Source organism: Taudactylus pleione, unplaced genomic scaffold, assembly GCF_031769625.1.
Source record: "Taudactylus pleione unplaced genomic scaffold, aTauple2 ptg000225l, whole genome shotgun sequence".
Lineage (NCBI taxonomy): Eukaryota > Metazoa > Chordata > Amphibia > Anura > Myobatrachidae > Taudactylus > Taudactylus pleione.
In genome coordinates, this window is record NW_028284627.1 from 1,579,006 (window position 1) to 1,604,006 (window position 25,001).

General features: G+C 41.4%; 1 protein-coding gene across 3 annotated transcripts in view; it reads right to left on the reverse strand.

Annotated features, from left to right (window-relative positions):
- Positions 1–9,633, reverse strand: part of NTF3 (neurotrophin 3) — a 94,394-nt gene extending 84,761 nt beyond the window's left edge. The window contains exon 1 of one of the 3 annotated variants that reach the window (XM_088478977.1): positions 8,835–9,633. Coding sequence is in view for 1 of the 3 variants with exons in the window: in XM_088478975.1 (XP_088335101.1) it covers positions 7,614–7,634 (21 nt within the window). In the remaining 2 variants the exon portion in view is untranslated. Of the gene's footprint in view, positions 1–7,613; positions 7,763–8,686 lie in introns of those variants that run through there. The other 2 variants (XM_088478976.1, XM_088478975.1) reach the window with 2 other exon arrangements.
- Positions 9,634–25,001: the final 15,368 nt, after the last annotated feature.

Here is a 25,001-nt window from a genome sequence, read left to right on the forward strand (position 1 = left end):
TAGTTGAGTATCTGGAGCATCAGATTTGTGGGTTTGATTATGCTCTCAAAATGGCCAGAAAAAGAGAACTTTCATGTGAAACTCGACAGTCTATTCTGGTTCCTAGAAATGAAGGCTATTCCATGCGAGAAATTGCCAAGAAACTGAACATTTCCTACAACGTTGTGTACTACTCCCTTCAGAGAACAGCACAAACAGGCTCTAACCAGAGCAGAAAGAGAAGTGGGAGGTCCAGGTGCACAACTGTGCAAGAAGACAAGTACATTAGAGTAATAGACGCCTCACAAGTCCTCATCTGGCAGCTTCATTAAATGGTACCCGCAAAATGCCAGTGTCAATGTCTACAGTGAAGAGGCGACTCCGGTATGCTGGCCTAGGCAGAGTGGCAAAGAAAAAGCCATATCTGAGACTGGCCAATAAAAGGAAAAGATTAATATGGGCAAAAGAACACAGACATTGGACAGAGGAAGATTGGAAAAAAGTGTTATGGACAGACGAATCAAAGTTTGAGGTGTTAGGATCACACAGAAGAACATTTGTGAGATGCAGAACAAGTGAAAAGATCCTGGAAGAGTGCCTGACACCATCTGTCAAGCATGGTGGAGGTAATGTGATTGTCTGGGGCTGCTTTGGTGCTGGTAAAGTGGGAGATTTGTACAAGGTAAAAGGGATTTTGAATAAGGAAGGCTATCACTCCATTTTGCAATGCCATGCCATATCCTGTGGACAGCGCTTGATTGGAGCCAATTTCCTCCTCCAACAGGACAATGACCCAAAGCACACCTACAAATTATGCAAGAACTATTTAGGGAAGAAGCAGGCAGCTGGTATTCTGTCTGTAATGGAGAGGCCAGCGCAGTCACCAGATCTCAACCCCATTGAGCTGTTGTGGGAGCAGCTTGACCTTATGGTAAGCAAGAAGTGCCCATCAAGCCAATCCAACTTGTGGTAGGTGCTTCAGGAAGCGTGGGGTGAAATTTCTTCAGATTACCTCTACAACTTAACAGCTAGAATGCCAAAGGTCTGCAATGCTGTAATTGCTGCAAAAGGAGCATTCTTTGACAAAAGCAAAGTTTAAAAGACAAAATTATTATTTCAAATAATAATCATTATTTCTAACCTTGCCAATGTCATGACTATATGTTCTATTCATTTTGCGACTCTTTTGATAAATAAAAGTCAGTTTTCATGTAAAACACAAAATTGTCTGGGTGACCCCAAACTTTTGAACGGTAGTGTATATATATATATATATATATATATATATATATATAATCCAGCATGTTATCCCTGATCTGTCGATAATAAAATAACACACTTATTTAAAGCTTTACCTAAAAGGAATCTTCCCCTTCTGTTTTCAAGTTATTTTTGTTTAATATCATCGCCATACCTTCCCTGTGGATAAATAGGTAATCTATGCACAGAATTGTCCTTTATTAGAACAAGTATAAACAAATCTGCTAGGAAGAGTAGATTGGCAGAGAATCATCTTCCTTTACTTAATATGTAAATTGTTGCACACTGGCTAAAACGTCTACCATTTGTGATTCATTATGTTGGCCAAGCCAACCACAAGCTTCTGAGAATAATCCTCAATTTAAGGGTTCTCATAACAAAAAAACTGGTCTACCTACAGCATGTGTTATGAAGGTTGCTCAATCTAATTTTCTTTGTTTTGTTTTTGTAAAAGAACAGCTATAGTTTCCAATTTCCATAATTGATGTTATGTCCTAGGTGTATGAGGCAACTAAAGGCTACTAAGAAATCCCTGAACAATAGGAAAACTAGACCAACTGCACCAAAAAACCTCCCAGGTTCTTTCTTAAAACCAGACAGCTGTTTTTAAGCATCGGTTACAGATCAGTTACAAGGGCAGTGGTCTCATAAATTCATATTTTAAAAGTATTAAGTAGTTTGGTCATATTGTTCTCACTAGATCTGACATTTAAGGGGGGAATTTAATTGTTTTATCGCACCCTATCTCCAGTCTAAAGTGACGGGAGATCGGGGAACGATATTCAATAGTTTCTGGGTGCCCATGCATATTGCACATGCAGGTAAAGCAGCTAAACCCATCTACAATCCTGCTTTGGGCGCCCAAACTCCCATTTAAGCACCCAAAGTCACATTTCTACTCGCCTGCCACGAGGCTGCAAGCAGAAATTTGTGCCACCGTGGCTGTACGCGCCCATACAGAGCAACAATTGAATTGCTCTGTTGGGCGCCCAGCATCATCAGCCACAGTTGCAAACAATTGAATTGACCCCATAGATTTAAATTGTAGAACTTATCGACTGCATGCCATAAAGTTCTGTTTGGTTTTTAAATTCAATATTATACCAGTCTTCAATTTTTGTAACTTTGGTATTTTGTATATTTTAGTTGAATTTATGAAGTTATGTTCTATTTTTATTTTGAGAGGAAAGTGTGTGTGGCTCAAATTGAGATAGAAGAGCCAGATTTATGCAATCCTTAAGTGTCCTTAGCTCTAGAATGGTAGTTTGGCAACTCTGGCCTAAACCAAAGGGATTGTTGGAATGACAGTGTTAATAGGCTGTCCTCAGCTCCAAAACATGTAAAAATGAGTTCCTCAGCCTCCAGGCTTTGCTTTAATATAATAGTCTAAGTCGCAGTCATGGAGCAACTAAGTACCCTACAAATAGCCATGCCAGCACTAGTACACTGCTTATTAGCTTGTTAGTCCTACTGCACACTTAAGTGTGCTGCTTTAGCTAAATAAATTAATGGGAGGTAAGAATGTGGCATCATGTTTCAAAGCCCCAAGATGGCCCCATTTTGACCCCATAGAAGTACCCTATTTATTTTCCAAACACAAAGTAGTGATTACATTAGGAATGAGGTGTGAATGTTACACTATACTATATATCTTCTATCCTGCCACTCCCAATGGTGGAACAAAAATACATAAGGATCAAGGCAAACATTATGACTAATTCAGACAATAGAAATTGTCAATGGAAAATGTAAAGTGAAGGATATATGGTAGAACAAGTGTAGGTACTATGGAAACACACTGTTATCATCATAACAACCACTGTAAAATTGCAAAACAGCCAATGTAAATTCACACATAGTCCTGACAACTGCACCTAATAAGTTGTGGGTACAACTAATGAACGAGATTTGTTCTGTTGGATTGTCTTCAACATTTACAACATAAATGCAGGCATAGTTTTACTTCCATGCCTTCCAGGTGTGTATACGTAGACAACAGAGTCTTAAATACATTTTGGCTGATTTAAATATCGAAGTTCACATTTGTTAATTTGACTTCCTGCCCAAAACCGTACATGATGGTACAAAGAGGGTATAGATGTAGCTAGTACCATTTAGTAATGTAGTGTTCTAAAATGTACTAAAGCAGGGTTTCATGGATAATTTTAAGATTAGCGCTCACACTTCCATTAACATGAGTTCTCCATGAGGGTCCTCACAAACAGACATATGGTAAACTGCCCTACCTATGTCGCCCTGCAATTTGATTCCAGCCAAGGTGAACAGAGCATTAGTGGATGCTGTAATAGGGACCATTATTAGTTCTTAATAACAGAATATTGAAAGCATAGACTTTTTAAAGAACAGATGAACTACCATGTCTGATTCATATTTAAATAGTTTGCGAGTGGCATTCAGGGTCAAAACTGTTCGTGTTTTGTAAAATGTCTCTTTCAAAATGTAGAGCCAAGAAACATGATTGTTGTGTAGAGTATGAAGAATGACCGAGCCTGGGAAATATAAATACTGTAAAATGAACTAGAATTCAAGGACAGGCTGGCAACTTTCAAGTGAAAGATAGCCATGGGTAAGTGATCCACTAGGCAGCGAATGCTAAAGCAAAATTAAAGAGGTTCTATCACAATTTTTTTAATTACTTGTTTTCCATCTACATATCAGAACTGTTTTCCACCTCTCATTTCAGAGTTTTAGTTAGAAGTCTGTAATCTGAATATGCCATCTTCTGTGGCTAAACAAAATATAGTGATAGTTCTACAGGTGACAGACTCACCTGAAAGTAAAGGTATAATCAGAAAAACAGAGATGGGGGAACTCAAAATGAGGATTGTAGTAAAGAAAAACAAAACTTGTTTGTTATAGAACTCCCTGAATGTAACTAGAACCCATATAAAAAAATACTGGACCCACAGTATCAATTCAAGATCTAAATGCCCCAGGAACCCAGGTGGAGACAGTTCCAATATCAGATCAGATATCAAAATGTATTTTTCAGTATTTTAGAACCCTAGCACACATATCCCACTGATTTTCCAAGTAACTACCATGGTACCTGGGAATTAAAGGCATATTCCATTGGTTTGACAAGTAACTATAAATCAATTACACTAACAGCTTCTACAGTTAAGTAAATTGGGATACCACATCCAAATGTGACTAACTTGTAGCAGTACCTAAGCAATACAACATAATAGAATGGGAGTATGAGTATGTAAATAGCATAAATGCACTGATCCCTACCAAGGCCTTCACATGTCCCTTTCTTACATCACACCAATGAATGTTTTTTGAGACGTAGATTCAGCAAGTAGAGACAAACAAGGTTTTACCATCACCATTTTCGGCTACCGTACCTCTTATTTTACTTGGCAGCCACTAACATGTGCCATGTAAGTGAGGCATCATAGGGACCCGTCATTATTTGAACATTATTTGTCCCAAAGCTGCTACTTGAAGAATGGCAGAGATGGCCCTACAGTAGCTTTGCATAATATCTGTATAGATTCATCCACCATACAGAGGCGCTTTGTGAGGGCACTTCATTACATTACCTACTGTAAAGTAAATGGATAATAGAAGTCATCAAGGTGTTTGCAACCATATAAAAACATAGGGCTGTAGGCCGAGATATATTATACAGGTAAAGACAATCCAAGTTGACTATTAATATACATAATGATATTTTATTTTATCTTATAATATCCACAAATTAACATGTAAGTGATGACTTAAGAATTCACCAATTATAGCCTATGACATCAGAACTCCCTACTGCAGATTATAGAACACTGGAGGGGGAGAGGGGGGATCACTTGCCTCACAGTCACCATAATCTTTTCTGCTACCCACTATCAGATTTAAATACTCAACAATGAGTAAACATGGGACATAGCTGTATAAAGTTGATCAACACAAGTCAATGGTGAGTCTACAGTAATTGTTTATGAGTTATGCATTCAAGATGGTTGCTATCTACAGTACTTTACACCAAGGGCATATCTTAAATATATTTACCTCTGAATGAATTATGAGCCATGGCCAAGTATAGAACTGTCCTTTTATTCTTTATAAACCAACAAAACATGTATCAACAACTGTTTGTTCAATTTTATAGAAAGAACTAATACACTTCATACAAATCCATCACATCTTTCAACAATGTTCCATAAGATGTGGTATTTTTAATAAAAGTCAATGGCCAAATCAATTTGGTGGCAAAGACCCTTGTTTAGAAAACATCTAATAATATAATTCACCAGCAGATAATTTGTTGTAGAGTTGCCTGGTGCACTAGAAAACATTCCAAATTTTGGTCTACCAAATTAAAGATACAAGCAGACCACCACCACTGCCACACATGGAATGTACCCAAACCAATCAAAATATGGGTCAAGAAAACCAAACCATAACAGCATACATACAACTATGTATCATATACTGTATGTAGTATTGGAGATTAGACAAACATTCATAATAAATTAGTAAGATGTTTCCATATGAAGGTAAAGTCAACTGCCATTGCTAATGGTGCTTGAATTTAAACTACAGTATATATAAAGTATATTTATATACACACCACAAAGGTTATATTTTATTGACTGTATTGAGGGGATAATCTACATCTAGTAATTGTAAATCCTCCATTGTATCCCTTGATAAACGTATCAACATGTATAAACTCAGATCAATGTATATCAGTTTCAAACGGTCAGTGTATTACACCAGCCAACAAAAAAAATTATACAGTATATATATATATATATATATATATATATATATATATATATATAATTTTTTATTATTTTTTTTTTTACAAAAATTTTTAAATGTGAAGATCTTAAGGCTCCCAACATCCAATAATTTTCAGAAACGTGGGGCCAGCTCAAGATTCCAGGTCTAATTTCACTAGTCAAAAATTAAATAAATAATCACATGACAAAGATTTGTTCTCAGCAAACCGGCATTGGCTATTCAGGAATATCCAGTACAATCCCATTAGTGGAGAATTACCAAATACGATTCATATACTCTGCTCATTAATTGCCTTAAAGTAATTATTATTGGGAGGGGAAAAAAAGAAAACAAAGTGAAGTGTTTCTGTAGCACCTAAGCTACCAACTTAATGATTGCAAAAACATACATAAATACTCCACTTACACTTTACTTAATGGTTTTTCAAGCTAGCGAGGTAATTAGCTGAGATCATTCATCGTTTTAATACCTCTAGCTTCACTTTAGCATTTAGTCATAATCATTTATTATGCCCATGCATGTAAGAATAACTTTGCCATCAGTCATGTTTATTATTTTGCGTGCCAAAGATTTTCACACTTTCAATATTTTCATACACCTACCATGTTGCATTGCAATCAAGAGTGTGACATCTATCACTAAGCACTCATAACATTGGTTACACAATCAACATGATAATCTAACACAGACCTGGCTCTGGATACAACACAAATTATAACCCAACAGATCTACTGTAGGTGAAACAGCAACCTCAACTGTGGTCTAGATCACAACCTTAAGTAACATTTTACACGCTGTTGAATTTAAATTTTCTAATTTAATTAATCACTCTAGTCTCAAAAATTTACCCACAAAAATATGTTATTTTTAGCTCCAGCTATATATTCTAAAAGAAAAAAAAAAGTTTTTCCTTCCTTTTTTTTTTCTACAGTTAACTAAAATAAATAGAGTAATAAAACAGCTTGACATGTCCTGAGGAAAAGGACGTTATTTTTGGATACCACACTCTATTAAGTAACTTTTTATGCATGTGGAAATGGTATGTTCAGAATGAGTATGCCCCAGAGATTAGTGGAATAGTAAATAACCCTATCACCGCACTCTACAAGAACACTTACAGTATCCAGCACATGTGCAATGTCGCCTTGTAAAAAAAAAAATAATAATACACAAACAATGGCAGCAAATGTTTAACTAAGCTGGCAGCTTAAGTGCATTACCTGAGCTGGAAGGCAGCAAGGAAATACATTTTGACTGCTTTAGTCAAGGGCTAAAATTTGCCCATGGGGTGAATGAGGTTTGCTAGAGCTGGTTCTACATTCTTCCTGTAAAATCCTAATTTTTACTTATCTGAGAATGTATGCTCTCAAATAAGCACACTCTATATATTTTCTGCAAAACAGACCTGCAAAATCTTCAACATACTACATATAAAGACTATCTTCTTCAATGACTCCTAAATTAGATTTTTTACATTTTTATTTAATATAGAGAAGCAAAATACAATAATTATAATATATGCATATAACTTCCACCTTTCCGTCTGTTCTTGCCTATTCTGTGGTCCCTACCTAGCTTTGCAGATCACAGGTAATTTGTCTTACCGTGATGGTTGGATTAACCATGGCATCCGTGTAAATCTATTAAGAAACATCGACATGAAGCTGTAGTTTGCTGGAAGTATATTCATTCAGAGTATTAAAGTTGCTTTTGCGAGGGGTGTACAAAGCGTACCGAGTTGCTCTATGGGTGAGGAGTCTTAAAACTCTGAGTCTTGTGAACATAATCTGCTCGATTATACCTAACCAGCCCAGCCAGATGGCTTGGTGCTCTGCAGAGTAACTCTTTCCCTGCCAGGTGCCTGAGCCACACTGTACAGAATCTCAGTAACTGTTAATTTAATTTTCGTCTTGCCAAAAGCCAAAATGTGACATTTTTGTTTAGACAAATTTATTTTGTTAAGTATAATTTAATATATACAAAATATATAAATATTTTAATTTAGCCCAGTTTTTTTTCTTTCGGGCAGTTTTAATGGTGGAAAATATTTCATTTTTTTAATGTTTTTGTAGGACTAGATGCTTACTACGAAAGAAAAAAGGTTTCAATAGATTTTAATTGTTTAATCTTTAATGATATTTTTAGAATTATAATTCAATGACTCAGGTTATATTATTATGTTATCAAATATAACAAAAATAAAACAATTAAAATCTGTATAAATAAATCACTTGTGTTTTAAAATAAACAATAAATAAATAAATTAACTCAGTCTTATACCACATGCCCATAAGACAGGGCATATTGGGTACACATAACTGCCATATAATAAATAGAAAACTCTTTAAATAAAGAATTCTTCTAGGATGTTACTATTAAGAGCAGTCAGTAAATAAATTAAAAAAAAGCACAATAATGATGACCACAAGCAAATTGTACAGATGGGTCATAATTTGGTGGGGCAACTACATGACACCTTCCATGTTGATATTTCCAAGAATAATATGAGGATCATCTAAATTCCAATCATCACCATTAGCTACATTATAAAAAAAACATCATTTTTATCTAAAATCAGTGTGAGCATGTGTCAGAATACACATATGTTAGTATATAGGCTTGGTAGCATTAAGAGGTCATGTATATTCTTGCAATCGCTAAGTGGACCTTCAAATACCTTTTAGAGACTGAAAGCATTGGGTTACATTGAAATTTGGAGTAGTCTTTTCTATTCCACTCTCCCAAAACTCCTTTTGTTCCCGAGTATATCCATCTCCAGTTTCCCCTTTTGCATCTTCAAATATCTTTTGGCATATTGACCCTACCTGTGCCCTCTTTTCAGGAAATCCTACACCCTCTTCTGGGTCTAGGATTCTCAGTAGGGTAAATTTCACTTTGAATCTGAAGAATTTTCCCAATCAGACGAAAGAGACAAAACGGCTTGAAAGAAATCTGCTCTATACAAATTGCCCTGGTCTGATCATCCCTCGATGTTCTACTTGTCACACTTGAAAGCTCGCAATCAGATTGAACAGGGGTATCAGCCAAAAACTCCTCAGTGGAAAATTGTTTCAAAAGTAGCTTCTCGGTAGATATCAATGTCAATGGTCTGAGCATTTTTCTGAGTCCTCAAAAGTTAAAAGAAAAAATTGCAAAGAGTGCAAAGATTTCCCAGCGTTAGATTGACTCCTCAACATGAGTCCTAACAACCGATCTGGGAGTTCAAACAAGCCAAGCCAAACGAACTGCTGTGAAAGAGGTGGCTGGCAAATCTCAAAATATGTTTTCTCCTTGGAATACACCACCCCCTGGGTAGTGAGTGACAGACTAAGCCATCCAATGCTGTATTTGGAGAGAGGGATTCAGAATGCTGTACAGTGATGAACGAAAGTCAACAAATGTTGGTGGCTGCCAAAAGGGTTAAAACAGATGAAGATAACGTCGAGACACTATGAGATTCTTTCATCCCATCAATCCTTATGAAAAGCTGGCTATGATAAGCAGTGTACACTGCTCGTAGCTATTACAGCTTTCGAGAGAGAGATACAGAGAGAGAGAAGAGAGAGAGAGAGAGAAAGAGACGTGGACCAGAGCTGACTTTCTATTGCATAAGGATTTTTAAGGGGAGGGCGGGGGGCTTGGGATCCTGAGCCTAAGTGTGTGCGTGTGTGTATGTGTGTGAGTTAGGGGAAAAATGTTTGTACTGTATACATTTGCAAGCAAACAACACGCCTTGTAATTTGATAGCTGACAGCTTAAACTTGCCAAATATGTCTGCAGAAAAAAAAAATTCTAAAAAACCAGAACAGTTTTCAGAATGGCTGAAACATTTCAACACCAAACGTGTTTCAAGTGTTTTAACATTGCTATCTTTGATCACATTGCAAGTGCACTTTATCTTAATCATACCGGCTCTTTGAAATGGTTTCTGGATTTTATTTATTTTAATTTTTTTTTTTTTGGAAGGGGAGCTGATTTTAAATTATTATATTATAATTTTCATTACATATATAGATTTTTTGTGTGTGTTCGTGTGGTGCAGAATGGATGGTAATCAGAGGCATGGATGCTTTATTTAAAAGGAGTTTCTTATACGATATGTGCATGTTCTGTAGCTGTAGTGTTACTGTGTATGTACTTGAAAACAAGACCGATATGCTGTCCAAAGGAAAGCAGCTAAGACGTGTCATAATCCAGATCCGATTTTGTTAGGCCCTTCATTGGGAATTAACTGCCTTATATTTTTAGGTACCTTCCTCGAACAATGTCAACAAACAAGGAACACAGTGCACGTGTACTGAAATATACCCCAGCTTTCACTGACCAGAATGAATCGATTAAGCTTGCACAGGATATTTTAATTGTTTAGCCAAATATAAATACAATTCTATGTGTATTTTGTCTCTTTGTCCTTCACTTCATCAACATGTGGTTCAGCAAAAATGAACACCTACTGTAAGTGTGAGAATGTAAAGCAGAAAGTGAAATGTAGAACCTTGTCTTCTGCACCAGCGCCACTCTGTGGCTGAAAAGAATGATGCAGGAAAGAGACAATGGACTGTACACTCTAGCAGGCAGTGTGATTTTGGATACTAAGGCAACTATACGCAAACTGTGTACCATTATATGGATTCTTCTCAATCGCATTAATGTAAGTTAGGGCTCTATTTACTACAATCCGCATATTGAATGCAGATTGTAGTGTGATATCACCGACTGAATTCCCATTGCGAATTCAGCCAATAACACAGGGATTTACTAAATATCCCTTGCAGGGATAGAGCTTGCGATAAAGCTCTGTCCCTGCGAATCCCCTCCGCACATTTATCACGGTACTTTCGCAAAAATTACCGTGACACGTGCCCGTGCATGCGCCGACCGACCATCGCTAAGCCCCGCCCCCCCAATATCACAGGGATTTACTAAAAAATCCCTTGCAGGGACAGAGCTTGCGATAAAGCTCTGTCCCTGCGAATCCCCACCGCACACCTATCATGGTATTTTCGCAAAAAATACCGTGACAAGTTCCCGCACAAGCGCCGACCGGTCGCAACTAAGCCCCGCCGTTAAGCCCCGCCCCCGCGATCGCAACCTACCCCCGCTACCCCCCTTCCGTTAATTTCACTTACCTACAGTGACTGGGTTCCAGTGCAGGAAGGGAGACCAGCTGATCGGAGGGAGGACATCACCAGACACCGGAGCCCCGATCTCCGGTCCCTGGACTCTGGTGATTTTTTTCAAAACTTTTTTTTACTTTTTTTTAAGCAGTGATCAGCATGTGGTCTGTTTACTAAAAATCATTAATAGCAGCCTGAAGAAAGAGATAATGTAAAATGGTAAATACCATCATTCTTCTTATATTCTGCCACAGTGATTTATGTAAAAAAAAAAAAACATATAATGTATGAATTGCCCTCCCATGTGTGCTAGGGGACGTGGTCTGCATCAGACAGGTCACGTGATAACTCATTGCCAGTGTTTGGGTTTCCAGCTTTCCAGTGTTGATACCCAAGATATCTTAGTGCAATAGTTCAAGCTGACACACAATTACCCATTAACACAGCTCTAGAAGATTGATGGGCAACAGGAAACCTCCCTATAAGGTCTGATTCAGAGTTGTATGCTAATGCCGTCACTGTTGCGTATGTGTACATTGCTGATCACTGGGGCCAGCTCCGGGCTCTGTTCTGCATGTTGGAGCAGAGCAGGAGTCCAGTAACCGGGGGAGACCCTGGATAATGCCACCTCCAGGTGGCGTTATTATCACAGGGCTTTCATTTCCCCGGTATTTTTTCACAAATTACTTTTAGTAACTTGCACACAGATCGCATTTCCCATTACAATTCTGATTACTAAAAATAAGTAATAATTAAGGCTTGGTGTAGAATTCGTAAAATTCTACTCCAAGCCCTAATTGTCACTTACTTTTAGCCCATTAGTAACTTTAGGTGATACTAAAATAATGTGAAAAGGGTGTGAAAACACCCTTTTTCACTTTATTTTTGTAAAAATAATGTTAATAAATAGAGCCCTTAAAGAGATCAATAGTGTTAAGTGGTTGAAAAGATGAGAAATACCTCAGATATTTATTTTTTTTGTATTTTCTTTAACTAAGTTATGTTGTTCAGAGCTTACTGTGTGCCAGCATTGATACATTCAGTGTAACCAAATTCTAACAACAGCTGACATAAATGCCACAGTTTAATCCATCTTTCACGTGATCATTCAGTGTTAACATTCGGGGAAACCTGTGATAGGTTTCCTCTGCTGCTCATATGACCCTCTTTCACAAAGAAACATTCCTACCACTAGAGATGTGCAGGTGCAGATTTCTGAAATCTGAACACACCAGAATTTAGTGGTTCCGAGTAGAACCGGATCAAGGTTCGAATTCACTTTTGTGACCCGGTTCGGATCTGTTTCCAATTCGGAACAAGGATTTAAAAACTGAACTCGGATTTTTGATTCAGACATTTTAGCTTTTTTCTATAGATTTTTATCGTTTTTTAATTAATTTTTAATAGATTTTTATAGATTTTTTATTCAGATCCAAAACCCAAACACTTGAGGGTGGTTTTGCAAAACCAAACCCAAAACTAAAACACGAAGATGAATCCAGATCCGTGCTCATATCTAATAAGAACTATAACGAACTAAATAATCTCTGTAGATATAGACAATCCATTAGAGGAGATCTTTTGCATGTTTTGCACTTACGATTAGTGCAACTTTCAATTGAAAAGTCAATCTACAGTAGTCAATGAAGACCTAGAATATACATCGCATGTGCTCAGTAAGGGTCAGATTCAGAGATGGATACACTCAGAGCTGTAACTAGACTTTTTGGTGCCCTGTGCCAGAGAGAGCATTGGTGCCCTCCCCCCATTTTTTAAATAGGGACATAAGATAGTGCACCTGACAAAGGGCCATGACCCCATGGGGAAGGGCCAGGGAAGAGATAGGAGAGGCCAGGAGATGCTGGATATAAAAGAAGAGGAAGCTACAAGTGAGAATGATAATAAAAAGGAAAATTAACAGGTCCAAACAGCGCCCCATGCCCTGCGGTGCCCTGTGCCATGACACTGGTCGCACTACCCTAGTTACGGCCCTGGACACAATACCGATATTTTTGCCATTAAACGATTATCGTAAACTGCACATGCGTCTAAGGCTTTAAGGTACATTACCATAGTCGCTTGCAGCGGCTCTTTACTTGCAGTGTGATTGACAGTCAGTGAGCGTTTGTGGGAGGTAGGCATCTCCTGACTGGTGGCACAGCCTAAGTCTGCAGTCCCATACGCAGTGAAAATGGCTCTAGTGTCTAAGTTAACACGGCCATTCTGAGTAGCCATAGGGTCACTCAGACCCGTGCTGCATCTTTGTACACAGATGCTTGGATTTGCAAAGTGTCTTAATACAAAACCTGTGGCATTTGCATATTTTCGCACAGCAGCAGTGTACACATACGCAACAGTGACGGCATTAGCATACAACTCTGAATCAGACCCTATAGGGAGGTTTCCTGTTGCCCATAAATCTTCTAGAGCTGCGTTAATGGGTAATTGTGTGTCAGCTTGAACTATTGCACTAAGATATCTTGGGTATCAACACTGGAAAGCTGGAAACCCAAACACTGGCAATGAGTTATCACGTGACCTGTCTGATGCAGACCACGTCCCCTAGCACACATGGGAGGGCTATTCATACATTACATGTTTTTTTTTTTACATAAATCACTGTTGCAGAATATAAGAAGAATGATGGTATTTAAAATTTTACATTATCTCTTTCTTCAGGCTGCTATTAATGATTTTTAGTTCTGGAGTAGCATGGCAACCACAGTCACAGGGTACATCATTTAGTGAGCAGAGAGGTTTTGGAATACCCCACTGAGCTCTATTTTCTCTCCAACATCCTCCCCCTACTTCTCCTTTCTCTGCAATCACATGACATGGTGGCAGTCTGAAAGCCTGTGTCTTTATAGCAGACTGACTGTCTCTGGCCGCCATTTTTGTTTGCCAAGGACACATATTTGGAAAGGAGAAAAAGATTTGTAGGAGGACAGCTGAGAAAAATAATCAGATGCATGCTTAAACGGTACTTAACTTTAAAGGTAAAAAAAAATCTTCTATGTGGCATTGTATATATACATGATCTTCATCTTCCCTTACTAAAATCTGGCTGTGATTCCTGACTAACAGAAGAAGAAATAATTTTGGGGGCAAGCTGGATTTAATTAAGGTCTATTAGTAGTAGGTGGCTAGTTAGGTACGATAGAGAGGTAACAAGTGTTTCCTGTGGCAAAATGGATATGCCCCTATGTCTTATTGATGAGGGTGTATCTGTGAGTAATTATAAGTTTAATAGGTACAAGAAGAAAGAAATACTTCTAAAAATAGGGCACTCTGATTAGTCCTAGATTAAATATAAAATAAAATGTACCTTTTAATGTCTTTCTATAAAAAACAGTCACTCAAACTAAATGCCACCACAGACAAACCATACAAGTAATAAGTAGGAATCGAAGTGTAAAGTGTAATGTCGATAATTCTACATGGTCGGGCAAAATATGTGGAAATATATACATAATGAGAGTGAATAGCACACTGATTAAAAACAACAGTCATCATACGGTTTGTTAGATATGAAATGCATATCAACAGGAATGAACGAAATGTGGGTACGAAAATGCCAGAAGGGGTCAATACCGTAACAGTATTTAAAGGACCAGTATCAATAAATGATGACACAACAAGTAAGAATGGAACATCACCAGTTACTAAGAGTAATGTATAATAGAGAAGATAAATGCATCCAAATTGGGCAGTATCTGCTATCAAGTGTGTGCGTAGTGCATCCTGCCTGGAGTACACCATCTTTCAGAAAGGAAAAGATCTGGCTTCTACTTTCTCTCAATACTTACCCTGATGTAATCCGAGCATGGATCCGATGAGTGTTTTCCATTCAATGAAAGTGCCTGGAAAACATAAGTAACAGTACCTTGAGGATGAATGAAGACCGTTTGACAGTGTCAAGAAAGAGGGTCCCGGTTTGTGCACAGTGAGGAGTGGGCGAGCAATTGTGGGAAAGTCTGAATGGAGTTTTGGAGTACATGTCAGGTCTCAGAGCATGAAGGGACATTTGTGGGAAGTGGAAGTATTTTATAGAGAGTGGGAGCAGAGGAGTCGAGTGGGGGGCACAGTGGTGATGATTAGATGGGTGGGGGTTAAAACAGATAGCTTTATCATAGTAAATGGACAGACCTTTTAGCATCATGTTTGTTTCAGTTATGGGGGATATAAGGGATCATTATGCTCTCTGGGTTTAACCTTGTCAAATGCCTGGTGAGATCTGAAGCGTTGGATTAAAATAACAGCTTTTGCTGCAATTAAGAAACCCCTTCAATGCAGATTTCACTTCTCATACTGTGAGCCAGGCTGGAGCAAGGCTAAAATACGCCCTTTGTGGCTCCGCCCCCCAAAAGCGTGACTTCGAGGGTATGGCGTCAATGGTACCAGGAAGAACAGGAGTGTCCGGACCATCCTATGAGAGGAGACTCTGAAAGTTGCAGGGTGAGTGCAACTAGGTACCCTGCAAACCATAGGCAGGTGCTACAGGACAACAACAGAGCTACCTCCTGGGCCTTGCAGCCTGGATGATGGCACTGCTTGCACACCCCTACTTATGACCCCGACTGTGGGGTCTATTTATAATGCTGTGAAGGGTTTATCTTCGTTCCTATTTACTATTATAAATTCAGCAGAGAAATCTTTCATTTCTCTTGTGGTTCCTTCCTTTTCATGTAGTTTCGCTTCCTCACACTCTGGTGGAAGAGGGGGGCCCAGGATCAACATTTTTTAGGAGGCTTGTAAGTAATTATTATAGGTGGCCCTGTTTCTCCCCTTCCCTGAAAACATCTCTGAATTGCTGTAAGCACCAGGTGGCAGGAGTGTGTGGCACCAAATCACTATTGTCAGTGGGACACACTTCCCAGCATTCATAACATATTTGCCAATTTCAGGACAGTTGAGCCTCCCCCTAAACATTGGGATCTACCCATGTTATATTGGTTATTAGTTAAATACTGAAGCGTGCTGATCGTCTACACAGATATATTGCTGACATTATTCAGCCTGTAAAGTAAGAAAGAAATAGTGAAATCCCTGAGGTTTCAAGAACAAAGGTGGTTGGATGAGTCAGAATCACATCTTTACGCCCAGTATTTAAGTATTTGGGTTTCGTCTAAAGTGAATGATTATCTAAATTTCAAGTTACGTTTTAAATCCCTCATCGGAGGTGCTGCAAAATGGTGTTAGATTTTGATTGGAAACTTTGTTTCTCATAGGCTTTAAAATGGATTCTTTCCTAATGTGTTTTGATTGCGAACTAATAATGTGTTTTGAATTCCTGAGATGTTTCCATGCTGAAAATTTGATCTGTATCCGCAGATGCACTTCTAACAGTATGGAGTTTTATGGATTCTATCTGCAAAGTGTTTATGTGACAGCTATCTAATAGCTTTTTTATACTAGATTTTATTATTGACGTATAATGTATACATAATTGGAGGGTTACATGTGGCCAAGGGTCATCGTAGAGGTTATACATGGCCCTGACCTAATGAAAGCATACCTGTTAGCTACACATAATTCCATGATAAACTGATATCATTTTATACTGTACATGTTACAGTTACGGTGTGTTTGAGCTGTATCTCTCTTTTTACATGTCTGGGCAGCCATGAATATTCACGAGTAACAATGGTTGAGTGTACAGGCCATGATCTTGTAGGAGAATGCTCACTGTGCTCCTTAGCAAAATCCTATGACATCATCAAACTGTCAGCTTTCAGTAGATTGGTTGTGACTGAGCACATGACCTCAGTCCTAAGTCATGAGTTGGTGAGGGCAAAATCGCTAACATCATTTAAAATAGATTGGTTGCAGCTAACAGTAACTGTGGCTATAATTTTAGTAATTGCTTTTATATATTTGTTTTTTAAACCAGGGAGAAAAAATTTGGAAAGTATTCTGCTTAAATTAAGGTAGACATAAATAACCAGACAAAATATTGACCATTTTTTGATAATGTGAATATGTGCTATCCATATTTTATACAACACAGAATATTAATTGCTATAATGGATTGTAGTTCTGTGAGGAAAATTGTGTTTGTATTTTTAATCCTTTTGAGGAAAATGCAAAAAGGCCCAGGAAAATAAAACGATGTACGAAAGGGAAAAACAATTCTCACATTCCCAGACGTCTACTCAGAGCACTTGGAATTAAAGAAAATATGTATTTGTCATGATAATTTTTTATTACAGGAAAGAAAACTATCAAAGTTGATTAGCATTTTTTATATTGGATTGCGCTGATTGTTTTTATTTTTATAGGCTGCCATCATATGATTCTATAAAATACAGTGGTCTCCTATACGTGTTCCCAATTTTATTATATCATCAATTAGTCAATGAATTTCCCTGGTTCAGTATATGAAGAAAGGGAATCAGTATGAATGAGCCGGCGGTTCAAATCCCAATGCCGGCAGACTGGCAGCAGTGGAAATCCTGACAGGTGATTTAAGTAAGTATAACTAACGCTACCCCCCCAACCCTAATCCTCCCGTAGGGGTGCCTAACCGTCACCTCCCCCTCTAGTGCCTAAGCCTAACCCCTCATAAGTGCCTAAACCTAATCCCCCCTTCCTCACAGCCTAAACCTAAGTCTCCCTGTGGGGGTGCCTAACCCTAACCTCACCCTGGGGTGCCTAACCCCAACCCCCCCATCCCCTACCCTAACCCTAAGTCCCCCCCAGGGGCCCCTACTAACCCCTCCCCCACGGCTGTCCGCGCCCACTGCCCGGTTTACCTTTGATCGGTATGCCGGGCGTCGGGCTCCCGGCGTAGGTATAATGACAGACGGCAGGATTTCGACACCTGTCATTGGTACCCTGCCGTGATTTGACAGTCAGGAAGCTGGCGGTCTATATTTCGACCGTCGGCTTCCTGACTGCATCCCAAAGAAAGGGGTTGGGTATTACATCCCGGCGCACACAATGCCAGCAATCACAATACCGACGCCAGAATCCCAGCGGTTGAAATGCCGATGTCTGCAGGTAAGTAAACTAACTCTTCCCCTAACCCCACCCCTAACACACCTTTCTCACAACCTAACTCTAACTGTCCGCTCTTGCAGCCTAACCCTCCCCCTAGTGCCTAAACTTAACTCCTAAACCTAACCCTAATACTTAGGAGTCACAGCTGCTGGAATTGTCGAGCCGGGATTCTGACTCTATTCAGGATTCCGGTGTTTGTATTGCAACCACCAGGGTTGTGTGTGTCGGGATTCCAACTACACCGCTTAGAAAGTAACTTCTGACTACAGAACAGTGTCCCAAATGAAAGTATACTTGCTAGTTGAGCAGCACGGTTAGTGTAATGGTTAGCATTATTGTCTCACAGTACTGAGGTCTTGGATTCGATTCCCACCATGGCCCTAACTTTTTGGAGTTTGTATATTCTTCCTGTGATTTTGTGGGTTTCATCCCACAATCCATAAATATACTGGTAAATTAGTTGGTTCCTGACATAAAATTAACCCTAGTGTGTATATGTGTGTTAGGGAATATAGATTGTAAGTGGATGGCCAAATATTCTCTGTAAAGAACTGTGGAGTGTGTATACGCTATATAAATAACTGTTAATAAATACATAAAAATAATAGAAACATCTCTGCAGTGACCATACTCGCATACGCTCCGTTCCAGAGAATTTGCCGTGCAAAAACATTCAGTATACCTAAACAGGCATATGTGCAGCAATTCATTGATCCATACAAACATGAAGCACTTCATAAATGGTATTTCAAAGTATAGACGTGTTTCATGGGTAGCAGCCCACTTCATCAGATTTTACTTTGAACGATGGCTTCAAGCATTTGATGACCTGAAGTGCCATGGGGTACAGGTGTCTATACAGTAGCACCGGACATTACAGGAGCACTTACTCCAGACAAAAAAATAAACACCTCTGTCTGATGACCTTAATTCATGACTAAAAACCAGCTAAACTTTAAAGAAAGAGTCATTATTTTAGTAAAAGTTACAAGAAGGCAAATAAAAGCTACTGCAATATATAAAGTCACCTAATGCGGCAAACACCATCTAAGGTCTCGTCTAGACACATTTTACACTCCGTTCCACATCTCTAATATGAAATCAAATCCAAATAAGGATGCATTATGGTATTTAAGCGATGTGATTTACTCCACTTGACACACATCCAAATCTAAATAAGGCCCTTAATGTCCACTTGTGGGTTTCATTGCTCTTTAAAATAATCTCATGCAGGCTGAATTATGATTTCCTACTTGTATCAAACATAACGGTTATGACATAAAGTACTAAATGTTCTAACAGGAAATCTGATAAAGTGATAAACATGAGTTTAAGGATGTTACTGATAAGAAATATGTTCACAGGCACAATCGCCTTTATTTTGCCCTGACTGATGAAAATTACAAGCAATTACATTTATCATTTGATACACTCTCTTCTCTTTTCCATCCAAGAATGTTTTGGGGTCACAGACAATGCTTAAAATAATCATCCTCTCAGGGAAGAATGCTTATTTAGAAGTCAATTTGCACATTGCCAGACAATAAACACAATTTTATAGACAGTTAGAAAATCTCGCCTAGACTAGATCTGTAAGTTACAATGGTCATACTAATGTTTTCAGAGCACTGGAGATTCCAGTCAGGAGTCCAAACTTTTGAATTACAAAAGGGCAATATGGTTATTGAGGGCAAACAGATCTTCCAGATTTTGTTGAACAATATGTTCCAGTTTGTTCTGAGTTCTGCTCAATGTGAAAGGAAACAGATACTTTGGGGCTGATGGAGAGCTGAATACTAGCGGACAGGGCCGGACTGGTCATTTGACACTTCTGACTGATGAAGACCTGGACAAGCGGCTCCGCCCAGGGCTGTAGAGAGCCAACCCTTGGCTTGGGGGAAAGGAGGCATGTCCTAATCACAGGTGCACCACCCCTTTGAAAAAAAAGATAAAACCTAGGGGGAGGAGGGTGCTGTCAGCTCCTCAGCCTGGCAAAAATCGGGGGGGGATCAGTGTGATTGTTCCCCTCTCCACAGGTAAAGGAGAGGAGACTGCTACTGCTCAGCAGCGTGCAGTCTCCCTGGTCTCCTACTGCAGCCCAGCACACAGCAGCATGTGCTGGGCTGCTGACATGTAAGAAGGAGGGGGGGGCAGCAGACCCGGGGCCCCGCCTGGCCCCTCCAGCAAGCACAGGTAATTAGTACCCGCCCCCTCCACCTCTCGGAGCCCATAGCTCCGCCTACCGCCACTTGGCTGTTATGCAGAGAGATGGGAGCCTGTTGCCAGGCCACACCACAGTGACTTGCGGAACACTTCCATAAGGCATTGCCACACTGCATTTCTGCACGCACAGAGTGATGCTGGAGCTGTTCCACAGCCCTAGTCTGTCCTAGTTTGCAGAGAATATCTTGTGTGAATTTGCACTGCGCATGCACAAAAAAGTTGCACGAGCAGGTACCGGCGATGGATCGCTCTTTCCCATTTCAATTGTGTTCACATGGTGAGGAGGAGTGTGATGGGTCGTTTTCATGTAGTCATAGCTCAGTAAGGACATATTGACCCCCAACTGCAGGTTTGGTAGATCTGGGTATAAGAGAAAATACTCATTTCCAGAGGAGTATGTAGGAACATCACAGCAAAGCAAAGCTTCACATACCCTTATCATTTTATAGAATGTACTAGATCAATGTTAGCTAGAAGTAGGGGTGAGCGGGTTCGGTTTAGCTAGAAGCTGATTGGTTGCATCTCCATATGTCCTCTTTAGAAGGTCTGATACTGTACATAGGGATGTAGGTATTATACCTCCGCACGGGATACCGGCTGTTGAAATCCCGGCGCCGGAATCCCGGCGCTGCTTGAAATGCCGACGCCGGAATCCCAACAACCGGCGTCCTGAGCATAAGTTTAGCGGGCTGGGTTAGCTACGGGCTGGGCTAGCCACGAGGCCATGTCCCCTTCCCAAGGCCACGTCCCCTTCCCGAGGCACGTCCCTTCCAGAGGCCACGACCCTTCCCGAGGCCACACCCCCTTTTTGGCGGCAGTAGGCAGTGCCGCATACATGGCATCCCTCCCTGCACTGGGTGTCGCCACGAGGAGGGACGCCACTGGTTTAGGTTCCAAGGGGCAGGGGTTTAGGCTGTGTACAGGGGGGTTAGGATTAGGCACCACTGGGAGGGGGTTAGTGTTAGGCACCAAGGGGGAGGGTTAGGGTGCGGGGGTAGGGATTAGGGATAGGATGCAGAAACAGAGGGTTACGGTTAGGGGGTGAAGGAGGGAGGGTTAGCATACTTACGGAGTCGCTGTCGGGTTACTTAGCACCGGAATGCCACTGTTGATATATTGACAGCCAGCATCCCGACTGCTGGTCTCCCATACCCAACCCTGTACATCACCCCCTTAGTCAGTGGATTCCAGCTTGTCTCCGTTTCTCTCCCTACTTAATAGCATTGCCCTTACTTGTTACTGTATATAGCCATGGCCTTGATTACTTAGCCACATAAGCGGAGGGTATTCTGTCTAACCCTCCTACTTTAAAACTGGATACACATGGACATACAAATGTACAGCAGATGAAGAAAAAAAAGAAAATACCTATTCTCACCCAATTCAAGCGCATCTAAAAATGTAACAAGTGGGATGTACTGTAACAACCCGCTAATTAAAGTCATTACTGATCATTAATGCGGAGTGCATTTTATATGCAAGGAGTTATGTTAAACACCCGACTCAGTTAATGTCTGAATATGGGCTATGGAGGGTAAATGTTTTAGTTTGTAGATATGTATTATGGGATGGGGTGAGTGGGGTCAGCCTATAGGAGGGATGCAAGGGGGTGGGGTTTCAGGGACATTTCAGGGATTTTGCTGTAGCAGCCATTTTAGGAAAAATTCCTTTCGGTTTGTTCTGCTGCAGTTAAGTGTGCTGATTCAGTAAAGCAATATAAGTATTGTTCTTTTACTTAAACTTCTTTCTTTTTCTACTGTACTTTCATCTCTTTCTTGGTCCCATTCTCTGTCCCCTTCTTACAGCCTCTGTGCCTCTTTTCCTTTTTGTGCCTGTCTCTCCTTCTGCGTAGCAGTTTCCATTCTCTGGCTTGGCCCCCTCCCCCCCATATCTGTCCGGTAATGCTTCGTCCCCATTGCTTTGATCAGGGGCATGCCCTGGCCCCGGCTTCCATCCGGGCCTCATGTTCTCCTCGCCTCACGGGGGCACCGGCGGTGATGAGTGGCAGCATGTGAGACAATTGGCATCATTGAGTAATGCTGTCTGCGAGGAGGCGCGGGGCAAGGGGGCACCACGAGGGCACCTCGGGGGGAGCAATCCCCTCGCGGGAGGAGCCGCGGCTGCGGGTTCCCGCCACCAGGCACGCAAATCCTTTTCCTCCTTGTGCTCCCCTAAGATCTCTGGTGGTGGCTCCGGCTCAGAGTCCTGCCAGGCTCAGGGGACTGGACTGGAGCTCTGAGCTGCTGCGGGGGGTAGCAGTGTTCAGCCCGGTGGGTGTTTCAAGTGCCACCTAGTAGTTCTTGGGGCACACAGGGGCAGCAGGCTCCTGAGCCTCCTAGGTTGCAGCAGGGTTTTTTTTTTATGCGGCCACTTGTGGGGTCTGGCAGATCTTGTGGGGAGGGAGCCATGACGTATGTGCAGGTGGTGGCCGGGGTACTGCCTGCGGCCTCCCCTGGCCCATTGGCTCCAACCCTGGTTGTGGCCTTGTTATCTGCGCCCCGTGCCCTGGAGGTTATCGTTGTGGCAGACATAGCGCTATCCCCGCTGGAGTCATTAATGTCAGTTGTGGTTCTGCTATGGCTCCGTTGCTGCTGGCATTGCAGGGTGCTCTGGCGTCGGGGGGATTTGCAGCAGCTGGGTGCTCAATTAGTTCCTCTGGCCATTCAGTTTCTTCAACTTTTGGCACCAGTGCTCAGGGGTGCAGGGGCTCCCTCCCCCTTCATGGGTACAGTAGTGAGCGTGCAGGAAGGGGTCTTCCCCAGATGGTGCTGCTATGAGTCCAGAGACTAGCGTTCCCACCAGGGATGGAGTTGGAGCTGTGGTGTCTGATGCGGGGGATCAGGCGAGCCGCTCTGGTGATTCAGGTACCACTTCAGATAGGGATTGGCAGGCTGATTCAGGCTCCTTAGAAAGTGCTTCAAGGGCGAGTGATAGTTCACAGGTTTTGGGAGTTGAGGCTTCTAGACGTAAGCCTGCAGACAGGTCGCGCAAGTGGCGATGGCGCTCTAAGAGGAGTCAGCAGGGTGAGTCTTCCACGTGATCCACGGTTTCGACCTCATCGGAATCATCCTGTGATGAGAAAGGGGCAGCAAAGCGTTGCTGGCATAGGCGCAGGTCTAGTAATTTTAGTTCTTCTGGTTTGGAGGATCCCGAGGAAGCTGAGCATTGTGCAAATACGGCGGTGCTTAGAGGTATCCGCCCTAGAGACAAGGAGCAGATTCGAGTAGGCCGTTATGTTGACATTTTTGCGCTTCTAAAGCCTGTAAGGCGCTGACGGTAGCAAAGAAAGTGAATGTACTTGACTCGTATAAATCTTATACGAATTGGCTGAGCGGCTTTTGTGATGGTGCTTTGTGGTGGAGTTTTTGCGGACTGTCTTCCTACATGGCTTTTTATTGCTGGTGCTAGGTAATGTTCGCATGGGCTCACCGCAGAACTTATGTTTGGCCGGCGAATTTCCGTCTGTGGTTAAGGAAAAGGTTATGAAGGAGGTCAGTTTAGGTCGCATGGTGGGGCCATTTTCAGGGACCCCTCTACCGGAATTAGTTCTGTCTCCGGTGGGGGTGGTACCAAAGAAGGTCTCTGGGAAATTTCAGCTTATACAGCATCTGTCTTGGCCGGGGGTCCTCAGTCCATGATGCAATACCTGAGGATTTTTGTCGGGTGACTTATCAGTCATTTGACGATGCGTTGGATTTGGCCTGGTCTTATGTGGCTGGGGCCCTCATGGCCAAGTTAGATGTTGAATGAGGGCTGGGGCCCGCATGGCCAAGTTAGATGTCAAATCCAGGTTGTTGCCCCTGCATCCTGATTATTTTTGGTTCATGGGTTTTCGGCTGGAGGACCGGTTTCATTTAGATAGATGCCTCCCTATGGGTTGCTCCATCTCATGCACATATTTTGAGAGGTTCAGCATGTTCTTGCATTGGTGTCTTGTGTATCGGTTGGGGGAGCAGGAACTGGCTCACTATTTGGATAATTTCCTACTAGTGGGTTCTCCTGAATCTTCACGTTGTGCTGACATGATAAGACGGAAGGGCCCTTGCTGGTTATTTCCTTTTGAGGGATCGAGATCGATACTCCGAGGGGAGTGTTCCATCTTCCACAAGAAAAGGTGGACCGGCTGCACAATGCCCTAGCGAGGGTGTTGAGGTCAGGTAAAGTTACCTTACGTCAGGCTCAATCATTGCTTGGAGTTCTCAATTTTGTGTGTCGGGTGATTCCAATGGGGCGTGTGTTCAGCCATAAGTTGGAACGGGTTACGGCGTGAGTGTGAAAACCACATCACTTTATTCTCCTGTTGGCGGAATTGCTGAGGGACCTCGGGATTTGGGTGGAGTTCATTGCTGCATTCATCAGAACATGCATCTGGGTTTCACCCGTGGAGCCCAGTTGCATCCTCCAGTTGTTCACAGATGCAGAGGGCTAAGCAGGTTTTGGGGCGTATTTTGACGATCGTTGATGTGCGGCCCCTTGGCCTGATGAGTGGGTGACCAGAGGTTTAACGAGGGACCTTCTCCTTCTTGAGCTATTCCCTATTATGGTCTCCCTCAAACTCTGGGGTCCTTTATTTTGTAATCGCAGTGTGATCTTCTGGTGCGATAACTTGGGTGTGGTTCACGTGGTCAACCAACAATGAGCGACATCCCTGCC